The sequence below is a fragment of the Panulirus ornatus genome, chromosome 19, assembly GCF_036320965.1.
Source record: "Panulirus ornatus isolate Po-2019 chromosome 19, ASM3632096v1, whole genome shotgun sequence".
NCBI lineage: Eukaryota > Metazoa > Arthropoda > Malacostraca > Decapoda > Palinuridae > Panulirus > Panulirus ornatus.
This window is the reverse complement of record NC_092242.1, coordinates 56,662,077-56,686,110: the sequence shown is the minus strand read 5'-3', so window position 1 is coordinate 56,686,110 and position 24,034 is coordinate 56,662,077. Positions and strand designations below refer to the sequence as shown.

General features: G+C 38.9%; 1 protein-coding gene across 5 annotated transcripts in view; it reads right to left on the bottom strand.

The window, feature by feature from the left end:
* Positions 1–2,750: 2,750 nt before the first annotated feature.
* The window catches only part of LOC139755524 (facilitated trehalose transporter Tret1-like), a 57,143-nt gene continuing 35,859 nt past the window's right edge, over positions 2,751–24,034 (bottom strand). For all 5 annotated transcript variants that reach the window (XM_071673915.1, XM_071673916.1, XM_071673914.1 and 2 more), the window contains 4 exons: positions 22,468–22,663; positions 16,707–16,842; positions 10,948–11,131; positions 2,751–3,170 (listed from right to left, as the gene is read on the bottom strand). In XM_071673915.1, coding sequence (XP_071530016.1) covers positions 2,918–3,170; positions 10,948–11,131; positions 16,707–16,842; positions 22,468–22,663 — 769 coding nt within the window. In that variant the 3' untranslated portion in view covers positions 2,751–2,917. The remainder of the gene's footprint in view (positions 3,171–10,947; positions 11,132–16,706; positions 16,843–22,467; positions 22,664–24,034) is intronic.

Below are 24,034 nucleotides of genomic sequence, written 5' to 3'. Positions count from 1 at the left end.
CCCCATACACATGTATATACATACGTCCACACACGCAAATATACATACCTACACAGCTTTCCATGGTTTACCCCAGACGCTTCACATGCCTTGATTCAATCCACTGACAGCACGTCAACCCCGGTATACCACATCGCTCCAATTCACTCTATTCCTTGCCCTCCTTTCACCCTCCTGCATGTTTAGGCCCCGATCACACAAAATCTTTTTCACTCCATCTTTCCACCTCCAATTTGGTCTCCCTCTTCTCCTCGTTCCCTCCACCTCCGACACATATATCCTCTTGGTCAATCTTTCCTCACTCATTCTCTCCATGTGCCCAAACCATTTCAAAACATCCTCCTCTGCTCTCTCAACCACGCTCTTTTTATTTCCACACATCCCTCTTACCCTCACGTTACTTACTCGATCAAACCACCTCACACCACACATTGTCCTCAAACATCTCATTTCCAGCACATCCATCCTCCTGCGCACAACTCTATCCATAGCCCACGCCTCGCAACCATACAACATTGTTGGAACCACTATTCCTTCAAACATACCCATTTTTGCTTTCCGAGATAATGTTCTCGACTTCCACACATTCTTCAAGGCTCCCAGAATTTTCGCTCCCTCCCCCACCCTATGATCCACTTCCGCTTCCATGGTTCCATCCGCTGCCAGATCCACTCCCAGATATCTAAAACACTTCACTTCCTCCAGTTTTTCTCCATTCAAACTCACCTCCCAATTGACTTGACCCTCAACCCTACTGTACCTAATAACCTTGCTCTTATTCACATTTACTCTTAACTTTCTTCTCTCACACACTTTACCAAACTCAGTCACCAGCTTCTGCAGTTTCTCACATGAATCAGCCACCAGCGCTGTATCATCAGCGAACAACAACTGACTCACTTCCCAAGCTCTCTCATCCCCAACAGACTTCATACTTGCCCCTCTTTCCAAAACTCTTGCATTCACCTCCCTAACAACCCCATCCATAAACAAATTAAACAACCATGGAGACATGTAATCCAATAATGCCTGCTGGACATCTCTCCTATTCATGCAAAAATACTTGTGTATATCCCTCTTTTCAAACCAGATATTTTCAATTACGTCCTTTTTTAGTACAAAACTCCACAAGCTGTTCACCATTTCCATTCACAACACTGAATACTGGATGTGCCTCAATTATAGCCTCAGCTGCCACATTACTTACCTTTGCATTTAAATCACCCATCATTAATACCTGACCTCACATATCAAAGGTGCTGACACACTCACTCAGCTGCTTCCAAAACAATTGCCTTTCATGATCTCTCCTCTGATGACAAAGTGCATATGCACTAATAACCACCCATCTTTTGCTATCCACTTGCAGTTTTACACACATCAGTCTACAATTTACTTCCTTACACATGCCATACACCAACCTTGCTAAAAACTTCCTTGATTCTAGCAGCTTACCTCCCACACCATATATTCTTAAGACCTTCCACAAAGCATCTCTATAAATCCTAGCACATGCCTTCCCAGATCCATAAATGCTACATACAAATTCATCTGTTTTTCTATGTATTTCTCACATACATTCTTCAAAGTAAACACCTGATCCTTACATCCTCTGCCATGCTCCTACCCAATCTGATGCTCTATACATGCCTTCACCCTCTCAGTCAATACCTTCCCACACAATTTTCCAGAAATACTCAATGAACTTATGCTTCAGTAATTTGAACATTCATCTTTATCCCCTTTGTCTTTGTACAATGAAACTATACATGCAATCTGCCAATCCTCAGGCACTTCACTACGATCCATACATACACTGAATATCCTTATCAACCAATGCACAACACAGTCATCCCCTTTTGTAATAAATTCAACTGCAATACCATCCAAACCTGCCACCTTACCAGATTTGATTTTCTGCAAGGCTTTCACCACCTCTTCTCTCTTCACGAAACCAATCTCACTGCCTCACTCACTTCGCACATCACTCTGACCAAAAACCCTACATCTGCCACTCTATCATCAAACACATTCAACAAACCTTCAAAATACTCACTTCATCTCGTCCTCACTTCATCACTACCCCCCTTGCCCACTTCAATGTTCCCCTTTGTTCCCTTGTCTTACACATGTTATTTACCTCCTTACAAAGCATCTTTTTATTCTCCCTACAGTTTAAGTAAACTCTCACCACAACTCTCATTTACCCTCTTTTTCAACCTTTGCACCTTCCTCTTGATCTCCTGCTGCTTTCTCTTATACATCTCCCAGTCATTTGCACCCCTTCCTTTTATGTATCATCCAAATGTCTCTCTTTTCTCTTTCACTAACAATTCTACTCCTTCATCCCACCATTCACTATCGTTTCTAATCTGCCCACCTCCCACCTTTCTCATCATCACATGCATCTCCTGCATATGCCATCACTGTTTCCCTAAATACATCCCATTCCTCACCCACTCCCCTCACATCATTTACTCTCATCTTTTGCCATTCCATACTCAATCTCTCCTGGTATTTATAAAGTTTTCTGTGTATTTTCCCTTCTAAATGCTAATCTACCATTTCAAAGATAAACCAAGTAACAAAATAAGGAAAACAAGAGATATTTATGAGAGAATAATGGTTCCTGGTAAAGCATTTCTAATTTCATTAAACTTGTGCATATACATAATAATGATTGAACGATGCTGTCCTTAGACTGCATTTGTTTTAAAGGATGCACTTTAGGAAACTATAAACTCATGTTAGAATTGAATTTTTTTTTCCTAAAAATAATTATTTTATACATGACACATCATATAAATCATCAATCTACCCAAGTAATCAAATATATAAACGTATACCTGTACATATTAAATACATTATATCTATGTGTCACAAAGAAAGAGTATCTTTACAAAAGAAATGACAGATGTTATTCTGAAGACTGGAATGTACTGTATGTTTCTGACATTCCTCCTTCCTGCTCCAAGATGCTGGACAGAGCAACATCTCGCTTGTTTTTCACAGATTTAAATGAACGACGTGTGTAAGTAAAGTAGGCCTCTATTTCCCCTAGGGTTCTCCCTTTAGTTTCCGGCACAAGTAGATATATCAGTATCAGTCCAATAATACACACACTGCTGTAGATGGTGCAGGTTCCAGCAATACCAGTTAAAGATTCCAACCTGTTGGGAAATATAAGGTTTAAGGTAGAAGACAATGAAGTAAGAGAAACTGCCATGACACTTAAAATACTGTGCATAAGGATGTTGAGAGAGAATCTACCAATGAGTTCCAACGACAAAAGTTTGTCAAAAGCTTGTTGCTACAGAGAAAAAGGGAGAGAAAGAGAACACAGAACACTTTAGTCAAAATATCATATGTATGGGTTTAGAGAGAGTGCATGCAATGAAGAGATTTTGCCATTATGGTGGGATCAGCATGAAGCACTTACTGCTCAATGCATGCCTTAGTGTACCATGCATTACATTATCATATATACTAAGTTCATAAGGGACTCATATCAGCCACATGTCAAGTTTCCTGCTAAATATTTCTGAAGTTAATCCAAGTATGTTTCTTATTTTTCCTCTGATACTTTACTGAACAGTTGCTCTAACTTCCTGGCTAAGCTTTCATATATTTTTGTTTTCTTCACCACACATATTGTCCTCAAACATCTGATTTCCAACACATCCCCCCTCCTCCACACAACCTTATCTATAGCCCATGCCTCGCATCCATATAACACTGTTGGAACCACTAATCCTTCAAACATACACATTTTTGCTTTCTGAGATAATATTATCACCTTCCACACATTCTTCAATGCTCCCAGAACTTTCGCCCCCTCCCCCACCTTGTGACTCACTTCTGCTCCCATGGTTCCATCAGCTGCCAAATCCACTCCTAGATATCTAAAACACTTCACTTCCTCCAGTTTTCTCCATTCAAACTTACCTCCCAATTGACTTGTCCCTCAACCCTACTGTACCTAATAACCTTGCTCTTATTCACATTTACTCTCAGCTTTCTTCTTTCACACACTTTACCAAACTCAGTCACCAGCTTCTGTAGTTTCTCACTCGAATCAGCCACCAGCGCTGTATCATCAGCGAACAACAAATGACTTCCCAAGCCCTCTCATCCACAACAGACTGTATACTTGCCCCTCTCTCCAAAACTCTTGCATTCACCTCCCTAATGACCCCATCCATAAACAAATTAAACAACCATGGAGACATCACACACCCCTGCCACAAACCAACATCCACTGACAACCAATCACTTTCCTCTCTTCCTATTCGTACACATGCCTTACATCCTTGATAAAAACTTTTCACTGCTTTTAGCAACTTGCCTCCCACACCATATACTATTAATACCTTCCACAGAACATCTCTATCAACTTTATCATATGCCTTCTCCAGATCCATAAATGCTACATACAAATCCATCTATTTTTCTAAGTATTTCTCGCATACATTCTTTAAAGCAAACACCTGATCCATACATCCTCTACCCCTTCTGAAACCACACTGCTCTTCCCCAATCTGATGCTCTGTACATGTTTCACCCTCTAAATCAATACCCTCTCATATAATTTCCCAGGAATACTCAACAAACTTATACTTCTGTAATTTGAACACTCATCTTTATCCCCTTTGTCTTTGTACAATGGCACTATGCATGCATTCTGCCAATCCTCAGGCACTTTACCATGAGCCATACATACATTGAATATCCTCACCAACCAGTCAACAATACATTCACCCCCTTTTTTAATAAATTCCACTGCAATACCATCCAAACCCGCCACCTTGCCAGCTTTCATCTTCCGCAAAGCTTTCACTACCTCTTCTCTGTTTACCAAATCATTTTCCCTGACCCTCTCGCTTCACACACCACCTTGACCAAGACACCCTATAACTGCCACTCTATCATCTAACACATTAAACAAACCTTCAAAATACTTACTCCATATCCTTCTCACATCACCACTTCTTGTTATTACCTCTGCAGTAGCCCCCTTCATCGATGTTCCCATTTGTTCTCTAGTCTTACTTTATTTATCTCCTTCCAAAACATCTTTTTATTCTCCCTAAAAGGTAATAATACTCTCTCACCCCAACTCTAATTTGCCCTCTTTTTCATCTCTTTCACCTTTCTCTTGACCTCCTGACTCTTTCTTTTATACATCTCCCAGTCTTTGCACTATTTCCCTGCAAAAATCATCCAAATGCCTCTCTCTTCTCTTTCACTAAAAATCTTACTTCTTCATCCCACCACTCACTACCCTTTCTAATCTGCCCACCTCCCATGCTTCTCATGCCTCAAGCATCTTTTGCGCAAGCCATCACTGCTTCACTAAATACACTCCATTACTCCCCCACTCCCCTTACGTCCTTTGCTCTCACACTTTTCCATTCTGCACTCAGTCTCTCATGGTACTTCCTAACATAATCCTCCTTCCCAAGCTCACTTACTCTCACCACTCTCTTCACCCCAAAATTCTCTCTTCTTTCCTGAAAACCTCTACAAATCTTCAACTTTGCCTCCACAAGATAATGATCAGACATCCCTCCAGATGCCCCACTCAGCACATTAACATCCAAAAGTCTCTTTCACATGTCTATCAATTAATACATAATCCAATAATGCTCTCAAGCCATCTCTTCTGCTTACATATGTATAATTATGTATATCTCTCTTTTAAACCAGGTATTCCCAATCACCAGTCCTTTTTCAGCACACAAATCTACAAGCTCTTCAACATCTCCATTTACAACACTAAACACCTCATGTACACCAATTATTCCCTCAATTGCCACATTACTCACCTTTGCATTCAAATCACCCATCACTATAACCCAGACTCATGCATCAAAACTGCTAACACACTCACTCAGCTGCTCCCAAAACATTTGCCTCTCATGATCTTTCTTCTTACGTCCAGGTGCATAGGCACTAATAATCACCCATCTCTCTCCATCCACCTTCAGTTTTACCCATATCAATCTAGAGTTTACTTTCTTACACTCTATCACATACTCCCACCACTCCCATTTCAGGAGTAGTGCTACTCCTTCCCTTGCTCTTGTCCTCTCACCAACCACTGACTTTACTCCCCAAACATTCCCAAACCACTCTTCCCCTTTAGCCCTGAGCTTCGTTTCACTCAGAGCCAAAACATCCAGGTTCCTTTCCTCAAACATACTACCTATCTCTCCTTTTTTCTCATCTTGGTTACATCCGCACACATTTAGACACCCCAATCTGAGCCTCTGAGGAGGATAAGCACTCCCTGCATGACTCCTTCTTCTGTTTCCCCTCTTAGAAAGTTCAAATACAAGGAGGGGAGGGTTTCTAGCCCCCCTGCTCCCGTACCCTTTATTTGCCTTTTACAACACGCAGGGAATGCGTGGGAAGCATTCTTTCTCCCCATCCCCAAAGATATACATACATATACATTCACATACACAGATATATAAATATATACACATGTACATATCAATACTTGCTTGCCTTCATCCATTCCTGTGGCTACCTTGCCACACAGGAAATAGCATCACTACCCCCTGCTTCAGCGAGATAGCGCCAGGAAAACAGACAAAAAAGGCCACATTCATTCACACTCAGTTTCTAGCTGTCATGTGTAATGCACCAAAACCCCAGCTCCCTATCCACATCCAGGCACCACAGACCTTTCCATGGTTTACCCCAAACTCTATTCCTTGCATGCCTCTCACCCTCCTTTATGTTCAGGCCCCAATTACTCAAAATCTCTTTCACTCCATCCTTCCACCTCTAATTTGGTCTCCCACTTCTTGTTCCCTTCACCTCGTGACACATATATCCTCTTTGTCAATCTTTCCTCACTCATTCTCTCCACATGTTCAAACCATTCCAACACACCCTCTTCTGCTCTCTCAACCACACTCTTTTTATTTCCACACATCTCTCTTACCCTTTCATTACTTACTTGATCAAATCACCTCACACCACATACTGTCCTTCTCTGTACAACCCTATCTATAGCCCATGCCTTGCAACCATATAACACTGCTGGAACTACTATCCTTTCAAACCTATCTATTTAAGCCCTCAGAGATAATGTTCTCTCCTTCCACACATTCTTCATCGTGCCCAGAACCTTCGCCCCTACCCCACCCTGTAACTCACTTATGCTAAGTCCACTCCCAGATATCTAAAACACTTCACTCCCTCCAATTTTTCTCCATTCAAACTTACATCCCAATCAACATGTCCCTCAACCCTACTGAACCTAATAACCTTGCTCTTATTCACATTTACTCTCAACCTTCTCCTTTCACACACTTTTCCAAACTCAGTCACCAACCTCTGCAGTTTCTCACCTGAATCAGCCGCTAGAGCTGTATCATTGGTGAACAACAACTGACTCACTTCCCAGTCCCTCTCATCCACAGCAGACTGCATACTCGCCCCTCTCTCCTAAACCCTTGCACTTACCTCCCTAACCACCCCATCCATAAACAAATTAAACAACCATGGGGGCATCACACACCCCTGCCACAAACTGACATTTACTGGGAACCAACCACTCTTCCCCTTAAGAATGTACAGCTAGAACTAACTAAAATGTGAAAGTAGTACTCCAAAAATGGAGCAACAATTCTAAAGAAAAAATATAGACATGTACACAGTACTCTCAGTTTCTTAGAGGCAAACTTGGCTATGTGCATAATGTTAGGCTCCCAAGTTAGGTTTTATGTTACAGTGATGCCAAGTATGTTTATAGTGTTAAATGTAGATTTACATATCCATGATGAAAAGAGATGGGAAAGTTGTGAAGGATCCTTGGGAGAATGATGGGTAAAAAGTGGATTTTGGAAGCATTAAACTTAGCTAGGTCTCATCAACCCAATGAGATAACCTCTCAACTCTAAGTTTAGAGAGGAGATTGTGGAGACAAGATACAGATCAAATGAGATAGGATGGAGCAGACTTGAAAAAAGTGGAGTGGAGTGCTGAGTCATCCACATATGATTACATTGTGTTATTTGTCAAAGAAAACAAATCACTAATAAAAAGGAAGAAAGGAGTAAAAGACATTACTGAACCTTGAAGAGCACCACACCTGATATGGAAAGGAGGAGAGGCTGATCCATCAACAACTATGGAGATACACAGGCCAGAAAGAGGTGCAGGAACAAGGTAAGAGAGGGAAGCTAAATTAGGGAAATTTGGAAACAAGAACCTAATGCCACACTCTATCAAGGGCTTTTGATATATCAAGGGAAACTACATAAGATTCTCAAAACTCTTTCAGTGATGATGACTGAATATCAAAAACTAGGAAAGGATATCACCAAAGGATTTTCTCTTATGGAAACTACACTGATGATCAATGAGAAGACTGCAAGATTCGAGATGTCTTTGGACATGGGGTCTGAGGAGGGATTCAGACTTTGGAAATAGTAGAAGTCAAAGCAACAGGACTTAGAGGGGTTAAAACAGTCGCCCTTCTTTGGGATGAGATGTACCAGGGTATGTTTCCAAGAGGAAGGAAAAGGTTTGGTTTCTAAGCAGAAACAGAAAAGACAAGCATACAGTGGCACAAGTTTGTAAGAACACACTTTCAATACAAGGGGATGGATGCCATCAAGTTCACAAGCCTTAGTTGTCTTCAGAGAGGGAAGTGCATTTCATACAGGACAAAGAGATTACATGGAAGGGCAGGGGATTAGTAAGAGGAGCACCATGGGGTTAAGGATTGTTAAACATCCAAAGTAGAGTTAGAGGAGAAATGAGAATGAAAGAGAGAAGCTTTGTTAATGGGAGAGATAGCTGTTGTACTATCAGAATGGAAGAAAGAAGAATCAAGGTAATGCAGTAAAGTAGTTGAGATGCCTTTAGCCAAACACTAGAAAGACCTATCAGTAGATGAAGGGGAGAGATTTCTGCATTTCCTTTGGATAAAAAAATGCTTTAACTCATGGATAACATACAAGCAATGATTATGGGCAGTGATAAATGGTGAAAGGGAGTAATGGAACGGAGAGTTTCTCTAGGCCCAATATGTGAGATCCTTTGCCAGGGATGGATGCCATCAAGTTCAAAAGCCTTACTTGTCTTCAGAAAGGGAAGTGCATTTCATTCAGGAAAACGATGTCACATGGAAGGGCAGATGATTAGTACGGGGAGCATTAAGGAGTGAAGTTATGTTAGCCATCCCAAGCAGAGTTAGAGGAGAAACAAGAACTAAAAAAAGTTGCTTTGTCAATAGGACAGGTGGCTGTAGTACCATCAAAATGGAAAAGTGAAGGAAAGATAATGCAATAAAGTTGTTGAGATGCCTTTGGCTAAACACTAGAAAGACCTACCAGTAGATGAAGAGGAGGGGTTACTGCGCTGCATTTGGATAAAAGAATACTTTATTTCATGGATATAATACTTGCAATAATTACGGGCAGTGATAAATGGTGAATGGGAGTCACAAGAGGGAGAGTTTCAAGCCCAATATGTGAGATCCCTTGCCAAAATCACCTCCAAACAGGAAGAGTCCATGAGGAAGAAAGTACAGATGCTTCTATTACCATTACAATAATGTCAATGGAGAAAGAGGTATCACCAGTGGAGAAAGTAATCTACCCTTGGAAACTTGAAAAAGAATTTTCAAGTTATTCCAGTGAGCATTTCTGAGGTGCCAATATTCATATATAGAAGGAGGAACTGTTGTTAAATTAGATATATGTACAAGAGCTTGGCCAGATGAATCAAGTGGGCTAAGAGTTTGTAGCTACACTGTGAAGAATTAGAGATGAAAAACAGATCAAGTGTGTTTGGATAGTGGTCACACCAGTCAGGAATATGGGTAAGGTGTGTGATAATTTGCTCCAGCTCATTAAGAATGGATAATGTGAGGACTTCAATTCCCATACCATATGTGTGAGAGGAAATTAACCTTTCTCTGTAGAGTATGTTGAAATCTAAGAAGAGGATCTCAGCTTGCAGATGAGAGGATGTCACAGCCTAATGCGAGGAATTTAAGTAGGCAAAGAAAGTGATGCAACTTACAGAATTAGGAGAGCAGACAGTAAGATAAAGGAAGATACTGTTAGCTGGGAAAATAACCTTGAGCCAGATGACATCAAAGTTTGGGGACTTCAAAATACTCAAGGCGAGCAACAGGTGAGAGGTATTGGAATAAACACAGACGCTACCTCTGGAATGGAATTATGAATGAAGATTATAGATGTAGATGTGAAAGGGGATCATGAGAATACCAGTACACAGCTGGGTCTCAAACAGAAGTAGTGTATTAGGAGAGGTACTAGACAGATGGTGCTCATTAGATTTGGAGGTTCCTAGAAAGAACATGAATGTTGATGATGTGAAAGGGAAAAGAGCTTAGGGAGGGAAAGGTCCTCCCTCTCACTGGCTGTAAAGTCAGATGGGAACCTGGAGATTTACATATCATTTTCACATGGAACATAATACTCATTTGGCCAAACAAGATAACCTGATCCCCTACTTATGACCTAAGGGACTTACGATCATTTGTACATACAATCAGAAAAAACTATAAATTGAAAACAAAAATGATAAAATATGAACTAAAGAATCTTAAATAAAAGGTAAAAAGAAACTATAAAATCATATAATAAAGCTGGTTAATAAAAAATGAGATAATCATGATAGAAATTGAGTCGGATAAAAGAATGCTGTACCGGTATATGAATTCTACATGCCATGCTGACATGCGTCCGACTTAAGATTCAAAGGATCAGGTCACTATGCTACATTTCTCTTTTTATTGTTTGCGTAATTTCTTTTAAATGCCAATAAAATATCTTCATTATCATCATAATATCTAGATCACTGGGAAGGAACAGTAAAAATCTCACCTCTTAAATCAACTGACAACAACTAAAAAGAATACATTACCATAATACTAAGCAATCAAGACAGAGTCCTTACCTGAAATAAGTCTTTGTAATAACAAAGGCTAAAAACCAATTAAGTACAGAGATAATAGCAGCAGCCTTGTCTCTTGCTGCCTGTGGGAACATCTCTCCTACCAGCACCCAAGTGACAGGCCCCACGCCAAGTGAGTAGGCACTTACATATAGGATAGCAGCAAGTACTGCAACCCAACTGCCTCCTGTGTTGAAAGACACAGAACAAAGGTGACAAAGTTTATTCATAGTGATTACATAATTCTTTCTAAAACCTACAAATAATTTCTACTAAACTACTGCACATGAATTACAGTGGCTTAACAATAATGAAAATGGAGTTCTTCTACAATATTTATTTTCTTTTTTATTTATCATTCATTTTATTATCATTGTACTTAATCGCCATCTCCTGCATCAGCGAGGAAGTGCAAGGAAACAAATGAGGAATGGCCCAACCACCCACATACACATGTATATACATAAACGCCCATACACACACATATACATTTCAATGTATACATACACAGACAGTCTCTAGCTGTCATGTGTAATGCACCGAAACCACAGCCCCCTTTCCATATCCAGGCTCCATAGACCTTTCCATGGTTTACCCCAGACGTTTCACATGCCCTGGTTCAGTCCACTGACAGCACATCGACCCCGGTATACCACATTGTTCCAATTCACTCTATTCCTTGCACGCCTTTCACCCTCCTGTATGTTCAGACCCCGATCACTCAAAATCTTTTTCACTCCATCCTTTCACCTCTAATTTTGTCTCCTGCTTCTCCTTGTTCCCTCCACCTCTGACACATATATCCTCTTTGTCAATCTTTCCTCTCTCATTCTCTCCATGTGTCCAAACCATTTCAACACACCCTCTTCTGGTCTCTCAACCACACTCTTTTTATTACCACACATCTCTCTTACCCTTTCATTACTTACTCAATCAAACCACCTCACATCACATATTGTCCTCAAACATTTCATATTTAACACATCCATCCTCCTCCACACAAACCTGTCTATAGCCCATGCCTCACAACCATAAAACATTGTTGGAACCACTATTCCTTCAAACATACCCATTTTTGCTCTCCGAGATAACGTTCTTGCCTTCCAAACATTCTTCAACGCTCCAAGAACCTTCGTCCCCTCTCCCACCCTGTGATTCACCTCCACTTCCATGGTTCCATCTGCTGCTTCAAACATTCTTCAACGCTCCCAGAACCTTCGTCCCCTCTCCCACCCTGTGATTCACTTCCACTTCCATGGTTCCATCCGCTGCTAAGTCCACTCACAGATATCTAAAATACTTAACCTCCTCCAATTTTTCTCCATTCAAACTTACCTCCTAATTAACTTACCTTGTCCCTCAACCCTAATGAACCTAATAACCTTGCTCTTATTCACATTTACTCTCAACTTTCTTCTTTCACAAACTTTACCAAACTCAGTCACCAACTTCTGCAGCTTCTCACCAGAATCAGCCACCACTGCTGTATCATCAGCAAACAACAACTGACTTCCCAAGCCCTCTCATTCACAAGAGACTGCATACTTGCTCCTCTCTCCAAAACTCTTTTTATGTAATGTTATTTTTACAACTTAATCAGTCACTCAACCAGAGAACTTGGATTACTTTTGAAAAACCTAGGACAATCACTCACTTATACTCCTATCACCATTGGCAGAGGATATGCAAATTAGTGTTCCTAATAAACACTTGCTTTAAATATCAGGAGTTACAGTGTGGATGGAAAATTATGCATACAAATATCAATAAGAACCTTCTCTAGGAGATATTCCTTTTCAGTTCAACCAAATCTACCTTGTTAGCCTCCTTCTACCAAGACCCTCCTGAAATCCACCAGTTCTAAGGTATATCTATATGAAATACACTAGGAATTGGTGAGAGAGTTCTAAAAAATTTGTACTTAACAAATATCTCAGATATTCTACAACACAACTGCAAGCCATGTATTTCTATTGGTGCAACTTCAATAATGAAGCTTTGGAATCAGTACTCCAGCTACAAGGGAGAGGAAGGGACTTGTTCCTTATTAGGACTTCCTGAAAACTTGAGCTAGGGATGGGAGCACAAAAATGTCTCCCAAAAGAAAGGATGGAAACTAAGGAAAATTAAAATATTCTTCTAGCTGTGAAGTGGGACCCAAGCAAGATTTATAACACCTTTTAAGCTATGCTGGATCCAAGAGTAGGTTTTTAACTTTGGTGAGAGATTTAAAAGAACCTTCTTTTCCTTTACACTCAGGGGCCCCAACTAGAGGAGGACTGTTGGAAGCCTTAAATGGAATGGGTTCAGCTTATACGCAATCAGGAGCAAGCTCTAGCTACCCAGTCACTTGCAAGGTGAACAAAGATCCAGGAGAGTTCTCAACTAGTGAGATAAATGAAGAGCTAAACCTATGGTCCTGTATCAAACATCTTCAGTCCATTAAAAAGAGGAAACTTTAACTCCTCTGCTCGTGTTTCATAAAGTTGGCTCCCACAATATTTGCCCTTTCTTTAAAATGGCATACAGAGGCTGTAGAAAGAACATGCCAACAAAAGAAAGTGTTAAAACCCACTTTTGATTCACTAAGGACTTCTTAGAGTGAAGAAGCACTATGGTATACACACTTCACATGGAGTTCATCAGCTTCAACATGACCTGCACATTTGGTAATAAAACATACTTTGGCTTTGGCTAAAATTTCTTTTAACCTAGATGGATAGCAACATCATATGGTAAAGATGACAATAACCTTTGACAATGATCCAATGGTTATTTGTGAAAAAAAGAAAAAAATCAGGCCCTCTTTACTCCCTAGTGTGACACCCACTCATTTCCTAACTCCTACTGTAAGTCAGTAAGCATGTAACAGTTCTTTTTTTGTCAGAACAGAAAGTATTTCAGCTGAAGAAAGGAAATACATTGGAAAAAGAAGTATAATATTTAACTCTTTTGCTATTTCACACTTAAATAACACTTTGTAGATAAAGTATTGTTCCATGTGTTACATAATATTTTTTCGCTCCAACTATCATTTGAAATCCTAGTTGACATTTACTCTTACCAATTACCATTACAAGTCACTATCAGCCTGATGATAAAGCTGGAAAAATATATCAAGCATCCCAGTCACCAACAGATTGTCACGCCATATGTTCATGTTCATTATTGTAGAATAAAGAAACAATATTTGAGGCATTAGTGTTGACATTTTTGGTGAAAAGAAAGTTATTTGTTCATTTATTCATGCAACTACAATTCATTTTATGCAATGAACATGTAAAATAAAATGTATACTATGCAAAAATCATGTGTTTAGTAGTGTCTTAAGAACAGAATTTGTGCAATGTGATGTGGTGTATGTCGAGTGAAGTCACACCTGAAAAAAAGCCCACAATTAACTTATACATACATATTTAAGGAACACCCATGCCATCCCAGGCCCTTCAATGTCTACTCAACTTCCTCTTACACCAACAAAACAGAGAGTACAGAATACAGTACAGTATTACTATTTGGGTATTTTCTGCACTAAAGAATGATATATGCAATGCCCAATTACATCAGGCCAATACATTTAAATTTAGACAAACAACTGAAGTGTTCTGTCACTTTTATTTCTTTACGACAATTTTGGAGCCTCACTGTCTCTTGTAACACTGCTGGAGTTGCCCTCTGTCAGTGACCTGTCAAGAATGAGGCATAAAAGGCTAAGAAGCAGCACTGGAGCCTACCAGTTATGCCAAGGGTTAAAAGAGACAGTGATTGATGGTGATGGTGCTGAATGAGAATGGGATGACTAGTGAGAATAAAAGGAAGGAGATTGTGGAGAGGTTTAAAAGTTTTGGTGTGGATGTGATAAGGATAGGGGAGACCCATATCCTAGGCAAGGTGTGTGGAGTGAAAATGGAAATGATGAATGCAAGTTATGGGAGGGCATTGAAGGAGTTGTGGTATGGACAGGAATGAGTGAAAATTATTGCGGAGAGGGATGTGCAATTCTGCTATCAACAACATTATGGGAGGGTGTTACAGAGCATGGATGGAAGGGATCAAGAATAGCATGGGTGAAAGACTGGGACTGTGAAGTATGCATGGGTATGCTCATATGTGGCAGTGAATATGAAGACTGTGCATGGTAAGGATGAAATGAAGCTTTTCTGATGAAATTTGAATGACTGTACAAATGGTTTTGAGAATGTGGGAAAAGTGGTTATACCGAGTGATGTGAATGCGAAAGTGGGATGTGATGAAATTGGTGATGGTTGGTAAATGAGGAGAGCCTGGAGTAAATGAGAAGGGAAGTTATTTTGTGAATATTTGTGCTGAAAGGGGTATATTCCTTGCAAGCACCTTTCTTCAGTACAAGATGATCCACAGATATAATGGATGAGGAATGACTGAAAAGGAGTGTAAAAGGCTTTGACTAACTATGTGGCAGTCAATGAAAGATTGAGAAAGGCCATGCTAAATGCTAGAGTCATGAGAGGATTCTTTGGAGAATCTGACCATTTCGCAGTTCTTGTGGGGATGAGGATCAGGAAGATGTGGAGGTATGGTGTAAGGAAGAATGGAGAGGTAAAAGTGATGGCTAGAGAGAAGATGAATCAGAAAAAATGCAGGGAGGAGTATGAATGGAAGGTAAATGAAAGCTTAGATGGAAGTGCAGTTAATGCAGGAATGCAGGCATGTGTGAATGAGGTTTTTAAAATGTTTAAAGAAATACTCTTAAAAGTTGGTGAATCAGTAGTTGGACAAAGGCAGTGAGATACAAGAATAAAAAAGGCAATGCATAGTGGAAAGAAGAGATTAGAAAATCTTTATTTCAGTTCTGATGTCCTCAAAATAAGCCGCAGGGTAATGAGATGATCTTGATGGGCCATCAAGAAATGCAAAAATGGCCACAGAAACAACAACCAAAGGTGTCCCAGAAAAAATAATTTTTCTATAAAACCCTCATCTAAAAGAAGAACTTTGGACCCATATTAGTCCTAGTACAGAGGTTAACAAATATTATGGCCCACTTTGAATTGGAGGGTCATCTTTGTAAGTTGCAACACTCCTGATCAGTGCAGCTACAAACTTTCAATAACTTTTAAACACTTCTTTTCGCCCAAGACAATGGAAGCTATGTACCTGCTGAAATATTCCCTGAGGTCAACAGAACAGAGCTAATTAATACACTGAGGGTTTGAATGTGTTATCATCAAAAGGGATGCTATTATAGAAAATCCCCTGGCCTACAGCCTATACATTTAAGAAAAAAAAGACCTACTTACAAGTACCTAAAATGAGATTCTGCAAAGTGGCTGGGATAACATAAAGCATGAATGGGGGAGGCCAGTACAATATAGAAATATCAATGTAAATAAAAAGCATATTAGATACATATTAGAAAACATTTTGTATGTAAGTAATCCTTGAGAAATATGTGCTACATGATGGATTATTCCTTGGGAAAAAGCTGGTCAGTGGTGTCATCACAATGGCAGCCTACGAATGGCCAAAGGCAGGACCAAAAGACTGCATCTTTTGAGCACTGCTCTTCATTCTTACATAATTATAAACAGAACGAAAATTAAAAATAGGAACAGCAGTATGAGTACACTAAAAGCCATTATATTAGGAAAACAATAATGTTTTACTGGCCAGAACAGCAAACATCAGTACCTGATGATGTAAAAACCAATCGAGAAAATCCTGCATATCATCGAACACTTAAGACAATTTTGAAGAACATGATTGTGAGCTTTGCTACTAACCTGCCCCATGTTTAGTTGCTACTTCACAGACTGCAATAACAGCAAGTGCTACAGCCATAGTTGCACTGGATGCTATTAGTAACTTCCGACGCCCTAGACGATCTACAAAGACTACGGCACCAACAGTTGACACAACCTGTAAAGTAGAAACTTGATAGAAAATCATTTTAGGTTAAAAACATTTTCAAGTAAACACCAATCTTTGAAATACCCACTGATTTTTCACATACACTAGAAACAAGAGCTAAATAAGAGGTACTGTTTGAGTTACCACTGTTAGTGGGCAGCAACAGCAAAGTTTAAATTCATCAGAGATAGTTTACTACTGTTCCATGGACTGAACTAACACTAAAGAAACATAAACTTAGTAGACTTTGAGTATTTGGATGGTCAGGACATTCTATTTGTGTATACTGGTATAAAAGCAAAATCTTTGCACAGACAAAATTTTCAACTATAACAGGTACCTAAAATTCACATACATATGTTTCTCCTCAAAACAAAGTAAAAATTTTGCCTATGAACCCTTGCTAAGATGCCAAACTAGCAAAGGCCAAAATTACCAAACTTTCCATTTTCTTCATTAATTTTTCCAGCAATGTCTCAACAAAGCTTCATTCTACGAAAGCAGGTTCATACACATAGGACAGCCTATATCACAGAGATGCATGTTTTGTTATCACACTGTCACCACTCAACAGTTATGGGTGAACTGCATGATTTGCTATAACTATGGTCTGGCCTGGCTGGTAGAAAGTGCTCATGCATCCTGGGTGCTGGTATTCAGGTAAGGATGTCTATGGCTTCTGCCTGCTTCTTTGTTTATCTACTGCTTTCCACTGTTACATTATATAATGTTTACATACAGAAAAACAAAAATAAGTAATAAAAGACATTTGGCTTCTTCGTTCATTTCCTTCTTTCTCCTGTTGTGATGTATGATATGTATGTACAATGTTTACATGCATGAAAACAAATGAAACAAGTAATAAAAACATTCAGTAAATGTAAAATAATATAGTGATAGAAGTGTCAAAAACCAAGTAAACATGAACTAGGACGATGCAGCAATAGAAAGCATCCCTGCATGGCTTTTAATTGTCAAAGAAAATTGGTCTGCATGCTATGTTTTATAATGTGAACATCCCCATCCTCATCTCAGTGACAGCATCAAGTAGGGATGATCTCTTGCATGCCTTTTTGCACTTTCATGCTAAATATTGTCATTAATTTATCATAAATCTTTTTATAAAAACTGTCTATTTTAGACTTCATTTCCTGTTATCCTTTCAATACCCAAAACTAGCATGATTACAGAGATTCTGCAAAATTGACATACACTTCTGAAAAATGTGCAGATTTTAAGTTTATTTTCTTAATACATTACAGTGCTAATATGGGAATCTGTCAAGGGTAAAGTCAAAATTGACTGAAAATTACAAACAGCTTTTAAACCAAGCTGAAGCAAAAGTGCAAAAGTTATACTGAAAACAGCAATATAAATCTTTATTGTATTATACACATTCGGAAAGTCTTATATCTTCATGCCTAATTGCCTTTTCCACTTTATAGCAAGGTAATGTCAATCTTTAACTGTCTCGAATTATGTAGAGAAAATACAGCAAACCATTCACACACACACGCCCCACTCCCTAGCTCAAGATTTCCTTTGTCAATTTCTTATGACCTGGTTCAGCCCACTGACACCATGTCATCCTCTGCCCTAGTACACTACAATGAATCAATTCATTCACTCCAATTCATGCCTCTCGCCCTCCTCAATGTTCAGTCACCAGTATTCCAAGGCCTCTTTTACTCCATCCTTTCATTTCCTTCTTGGTCTTCCCCTCCCTCTTTCTATCACCACTTTTGACACAAAGATCCTCTTTGTCTTCACTCATCCTCTCCACATGCCTGAATCACTTCAGCATACCCTAGTTGACCCTGTTAAAAAAAAATCATTTGCACACATCCAATCTTTAGTTGTGTATCAAGTAAAGAAACCAAAACAAACCATTCATAAGGTACCCCCACAAATTACTCCACAGTTTACCTTGACAATTTTTTATGTCCTGGTTCAGGCCACAGAAACCATGTTGCCCTCACCCCTCACCTCCCACCATGTGTATCACACTGATCCAACCCAGTCTATCCCACACATGTCTCTTTTATTTCATCCTTTCACCTCCCTGGTCTTCTCCCCTTTCCTGCCTTGACATCTAACACAATGATCCTCTTAGGCTTTCTTCTCTCATCCTTTTCACAGGCTAAAACCATTTCAACACACTCTAGATAGCCCTCTCAATACAGACTATGCTTACTACCAAACCTCTCTCTTAGTATGGCTACCACCAAAACCCACCTTAACGATCGAAGATTATAAAAGCACAAATTGGAATGAGGTCTTCAGAAACAACAATCTGGTAGCATACACAAAAATTTACTGAGAGAGATTAGGCCAAATAATCATTGAACATATACCAAAGAAAAATAAAACAAGTAAAAAGTGGAAAATACCTAAGGGCAGAAACTGTGGATGAATTGGAGAAAGGTGAGGAATAAAGAAAAATAGCACAACAGTAAAAAAACAAGAATAAGAGAAACATGAGAAAAGATTTTATAAGTATGTAGTTGCACTTGACATATCTAAGGCTTGACATGTTGGGGCATCATTGTCTCATCTCTAAGCTCCCTTTTTTTTGGTTTCCCTCCCTCACTTTACTCCTTCATATCTAGCTTCCTCTCTGGCCAATCTACCTCCGTGGTTGTTGATGGATCAGCCTTCCCCCTTTCTCCATCAACAGTGGTGTCCCTCAAGGTTCTGTCCTGTCCCCTATACTTGTTCTCCTATTTTTCAACGATTTCCTCCCATCCACAAATAATCCAATGCACTCATACACTGATGATTCAACACAGCATTCATCCACATCCTTCAACTCTGCACCCTCTTCTCTCACTTGATCTGCATCTCGTCTTGACATAGCTTCCTCACTAAACTCAGACTTGGACAGGATATCTCAGTGGGGTAGACAAAATCTTATTTAGTCTAATGCCTCCAAGACCCAATTTCTACCTATCTCTCTATTGAAAACTACTCACAATTCTCACCTTTCCTTTGATGGTTCTGCAATTCCACCTTCTGACTCAATGAACATACTTGGTATTACTGTAACATCCACTCTTTCTTGGAAACCCCAGGGTATAGGAATAGCGAAGTCTGCCTCTAAGAAACTGGGTGTCCTATCTAGATGTTGAAAATTCTTCTATTCTGAACAGCTGCTCCATTTATACAAAGGATCAATTCGTCCTTGTATGGAGTGCTGCTCTCAAATTTGGGGTGGTTCTAGATCTGTATCCTTACTTAGAGTCGAGTTGAAAGTGATCTGCCTTCTAAACTGTCCCAGGTTAACTTCCAAACTTGACCCCCTTGCCCTATGCCACAATGTTGGTAAACTTTCCCTCTTCTATAGGCATTACTTTTGTTTTTGCTCCCAAGAGCTGGCTGCTTGTGTGCCCCCACCACTAGCTAGACTATGCAATACTTGGCATGCAGCTGCATCACATGATTATCATGCGGCCATCAGTAATTCAAGGGTGGGCTGTTTTGATGCCTGCTTCTTTCCCTACACATCAAAGATCTGGAATTCTCTACCCTCGTATATCTTTCCCAACAACTATGACCTAACACATTTCAAAAGACAGGTTTTTCACTTTCTGAAAAATTCGTAAATAATTTCCCTTGTCTTTTCTTTTTCCAATTCATAATTCTTTCTCTATTTCAATTATGGCCCAGACATGATGTGGACTTTTGTCAGTGACTGGAGAAAAAAACTTACAAAGAAATACTGGGATCCAATAGAAGAAAAACAAAAACAAAAGAATAAAAAGTTATAAAAAACGTGTAAAGGAATCCAAAGTTACTATTTACAAAAAAAAAACAAATTTGACCATTTAAGGTAGCACATAGCTACAAAAGACTCCTAAGGAAATATTCAGGATGCTGACTGAGCAAATCAATCATTGTTCAGTTGAAGACAGGAGAATTTTGTTTGTAAGATGAATTGTTTACCAATAGGATGACAATGCAGTAATATATACTGAAGTATTGGAAAATGATATAATCAAGTGACTGATCAACTCACAGAAAATTCAGCTCCAGGACCAGATGGAATCCCAGCTATGTTCCTCAAAAAGAAAAAACAGAAACAGAAACAACAATGATGTTATTACTGAAGCAAAGTATGGATGAGAGCAAAACTGCAGAAATTCATAAACTGGCACATGTAACACCGATTCATAAAGGAGGGTCTAAACTAATCCCTAAACAATACAGACCAGTTAGCTTGACTTCACATGTAATAAAAGTTTTGAGAGTGATAAAATGACATATATTGAAACATCTAATCAAAAATAGTTACATGAACAAAGGGCATCACTGATTTCTACCAGGAAAAAATATGGAAGCCCAATTATTAGCTAATTACAATGATATACATGTAATTCTTATCCAATGACAAACAATGATTTCTTGATCAATGCAATAGCATCTGACAAAGTAAACCACTGGATTTTACAGGGAAAGAGGCTAAACAAAACATTAAGATTGCAACAGAAAGATGGATCAAAGAGTTTGTAAATGACAAGTTCAAAGTGAAACAAACATCTAAGCGAATGACTTTACCAAGCGTTAAGCTGGTGGTAGAGGGGGAGTGAGAGAAAAAATAAACAGACAACCTGCAGGAACCTTGTCTTAACACAGCCAGCATGCCAGGTTCACATGTCTTTATAGTGCCATTTTCTTTTAGCACTCCCTATTACCTGATACGATAAAACTGCTTTAAATTTCTCATTAACCTTCAGTCCTGGAGACATTCCACTCCACAGATTCCCTGACCAGAAAAGGGTTATGGAACTGGATAAGGAAGAAAAAATACTAAACAAACATATCTCCCATATGTTGTAGGTAACTAAGCAGGGCAGGGGTCCAGAGGTTGGTAATCCTTCCCTCCAGTATCTTTACTTTTAGGGCTTAGGCAAAGGATCTTTCCCTAAGGGTTTAGCTGGTTGTTCCTAATGCTACCCTGATACAGCAAAAAAAAGCAGCAGACAGGTAAAGTAAACACTTAAACAAATGCAAAAGAGAGAGAGAGAGAAAAAAAAAAAAAGAGGGGAATAGAAGTACAACTACCAAAGGCTTGAATGGATATATGAGAATTTTGAAAGTGCACTGAGGAGCAAAAATGTGTACAATCTGGTACAGAAAAATTTACTGCAGAAAACTGAGCAAAATATACTAGTACATGATGTACTGCACTGCTGGTTTGTGACAGTGGTTAGCAAGCTGCAAGCAAATGTAAAGGTTTATAATGTAACGAGGATTCAAGAGAAAGAGTTGAGAGATGACAATGGATTCATTAAGAGATATGATCAGAATAAGAATACATTTTACAAAATAACAGATGAAATAAAGATGCATGAAAATGAGGAGGGAATGGTTTGGAAAGAATGACAAACAGCGTGAGAGAAGCAAGTGAGAATAAATATAAAAAAGACAGAGGGTCAGTTAGCAAAATAATACGGAAATAAGAAATTTCTTCCTAAATCATCCAACTATATATCACAAGAAAGACAGACTGCACTGTAGACAATGACAAGCACTAAAACACATTGCAAATTATTTTTTTCATGCCTGACTGCTGTTTCCTGCACAAGCAAGGCAGAGGGGACAAAATTTTATGACCACAAATAAATTATGTGTTACCTGCATTAATGTGACAGCAGCTGCAGCCCAGTATTCACTGACAGATGGTACTGCCTGGTGAAGGAAGGTGGCACAGTATGTGATGATGGCATTGTACCCTGAACAGCGATTAACCACTGTCACCAGTGCCACAGTTGCAAGCGGTAACACACATGCTCTTTGTGTTATGATGTCTTTCCATGAATATGCATTATACCTGGAAAGTTAAGAGTCTATAAAGGATCTACTGCACATGATTTTCCTAATACATTTTCATTCAATAATGTATCATATTTTTTGATAAAGAGTATTATTGTAGTACTGGAGGATTTTCTAGACAAAGGAAAGGCATGCCATTATCCTGTCTGAACCTACAACTAACTTTACAGTATATACTGAATATACAATTACAATCATTAACTTCTTTCATACATCAGTACTATACTATGTAAGATGCTCTATGTAGTCACATAAGGTTGGTTCCTGAGCACCTAAGGCAATGTACATATCAATACATTTAAGTATTGGAACTAACTGCAGTAAAACTCTCTTAAGAACATATTCATGAAGTATTCTATACTGGTTAGCAAAGTTAAATGTCTACTCACTATTTTGAAATAAGAAAACTTAAAATACAAATCACTGTGATATGTATAATAAACTGTAAAAAATTAAATGTAACAATACAAAATGAAAATGTAAATAAGTATCTTTTAATTCAATCCCCTTGCCCCCTAAAGAGTCAATTTACCAACTATTCTTGGCAATTCTCATTCACATGTGATGGATGAAGTACATACAGCCATCCTGTTCACTACACAAATCCTTAATCCACATCAATAAAACTGGATAAAACATGGGCTTTCACACAAACACAGATCAAATGGGACCATATCCCGACTGGACAAGTGAGCTAATGGTGAACTGAATATATAGATTTTTACTGTATAATATACAGTAAAATGCTTGTTAGCTCAAATCATCAAACACATTTAAGAGATAGTTTTGCTTGAATGAAGTACTTCTCCATACAATGGAAAACATATGAAACTGAAATACAGCATACTGTACTGCATTCTTTTTTTTCCCTTTCAGCAGTGCACATTACGAAATAAGAGTACTACATTCTTGTTAATCATTACTATATAACAAAAAAAATTTCTTAGTGTAAGAATATCTAAAAGTGATAACAAGGTAAGTTTTGAATAACAATTGTTTCTCTCCAGGGTCTCCCTTGAGCTATGAGGGAGACTACAGTCCCTGATGATTAGAAACTTCTAACCCCCTGCATTTTGGTAAGGTTTATATCTCATCCTCTTCACTAACCACCCTTCCATAGTTGCTGCCCTCAGCTTAGCCAATCCTTTCTAAATTCATGGGTTCTGTCACATCCTGGTGGCAGAGAGGAGCTCCAAGTGGTAATCTCTCTCATTTTTTTTAAGAATTTGGAGGATTTACAGATAATGATGCCTTTTATGTACAAGGGGTGGAGTAGAATATAAAGGGGCTCTTGAGAGGTATATGCATTAATACTTAGTTTGAATGTACTAAATTTAGTAAGTCTGGAAGCTTCCCAGGCTCAAACTGA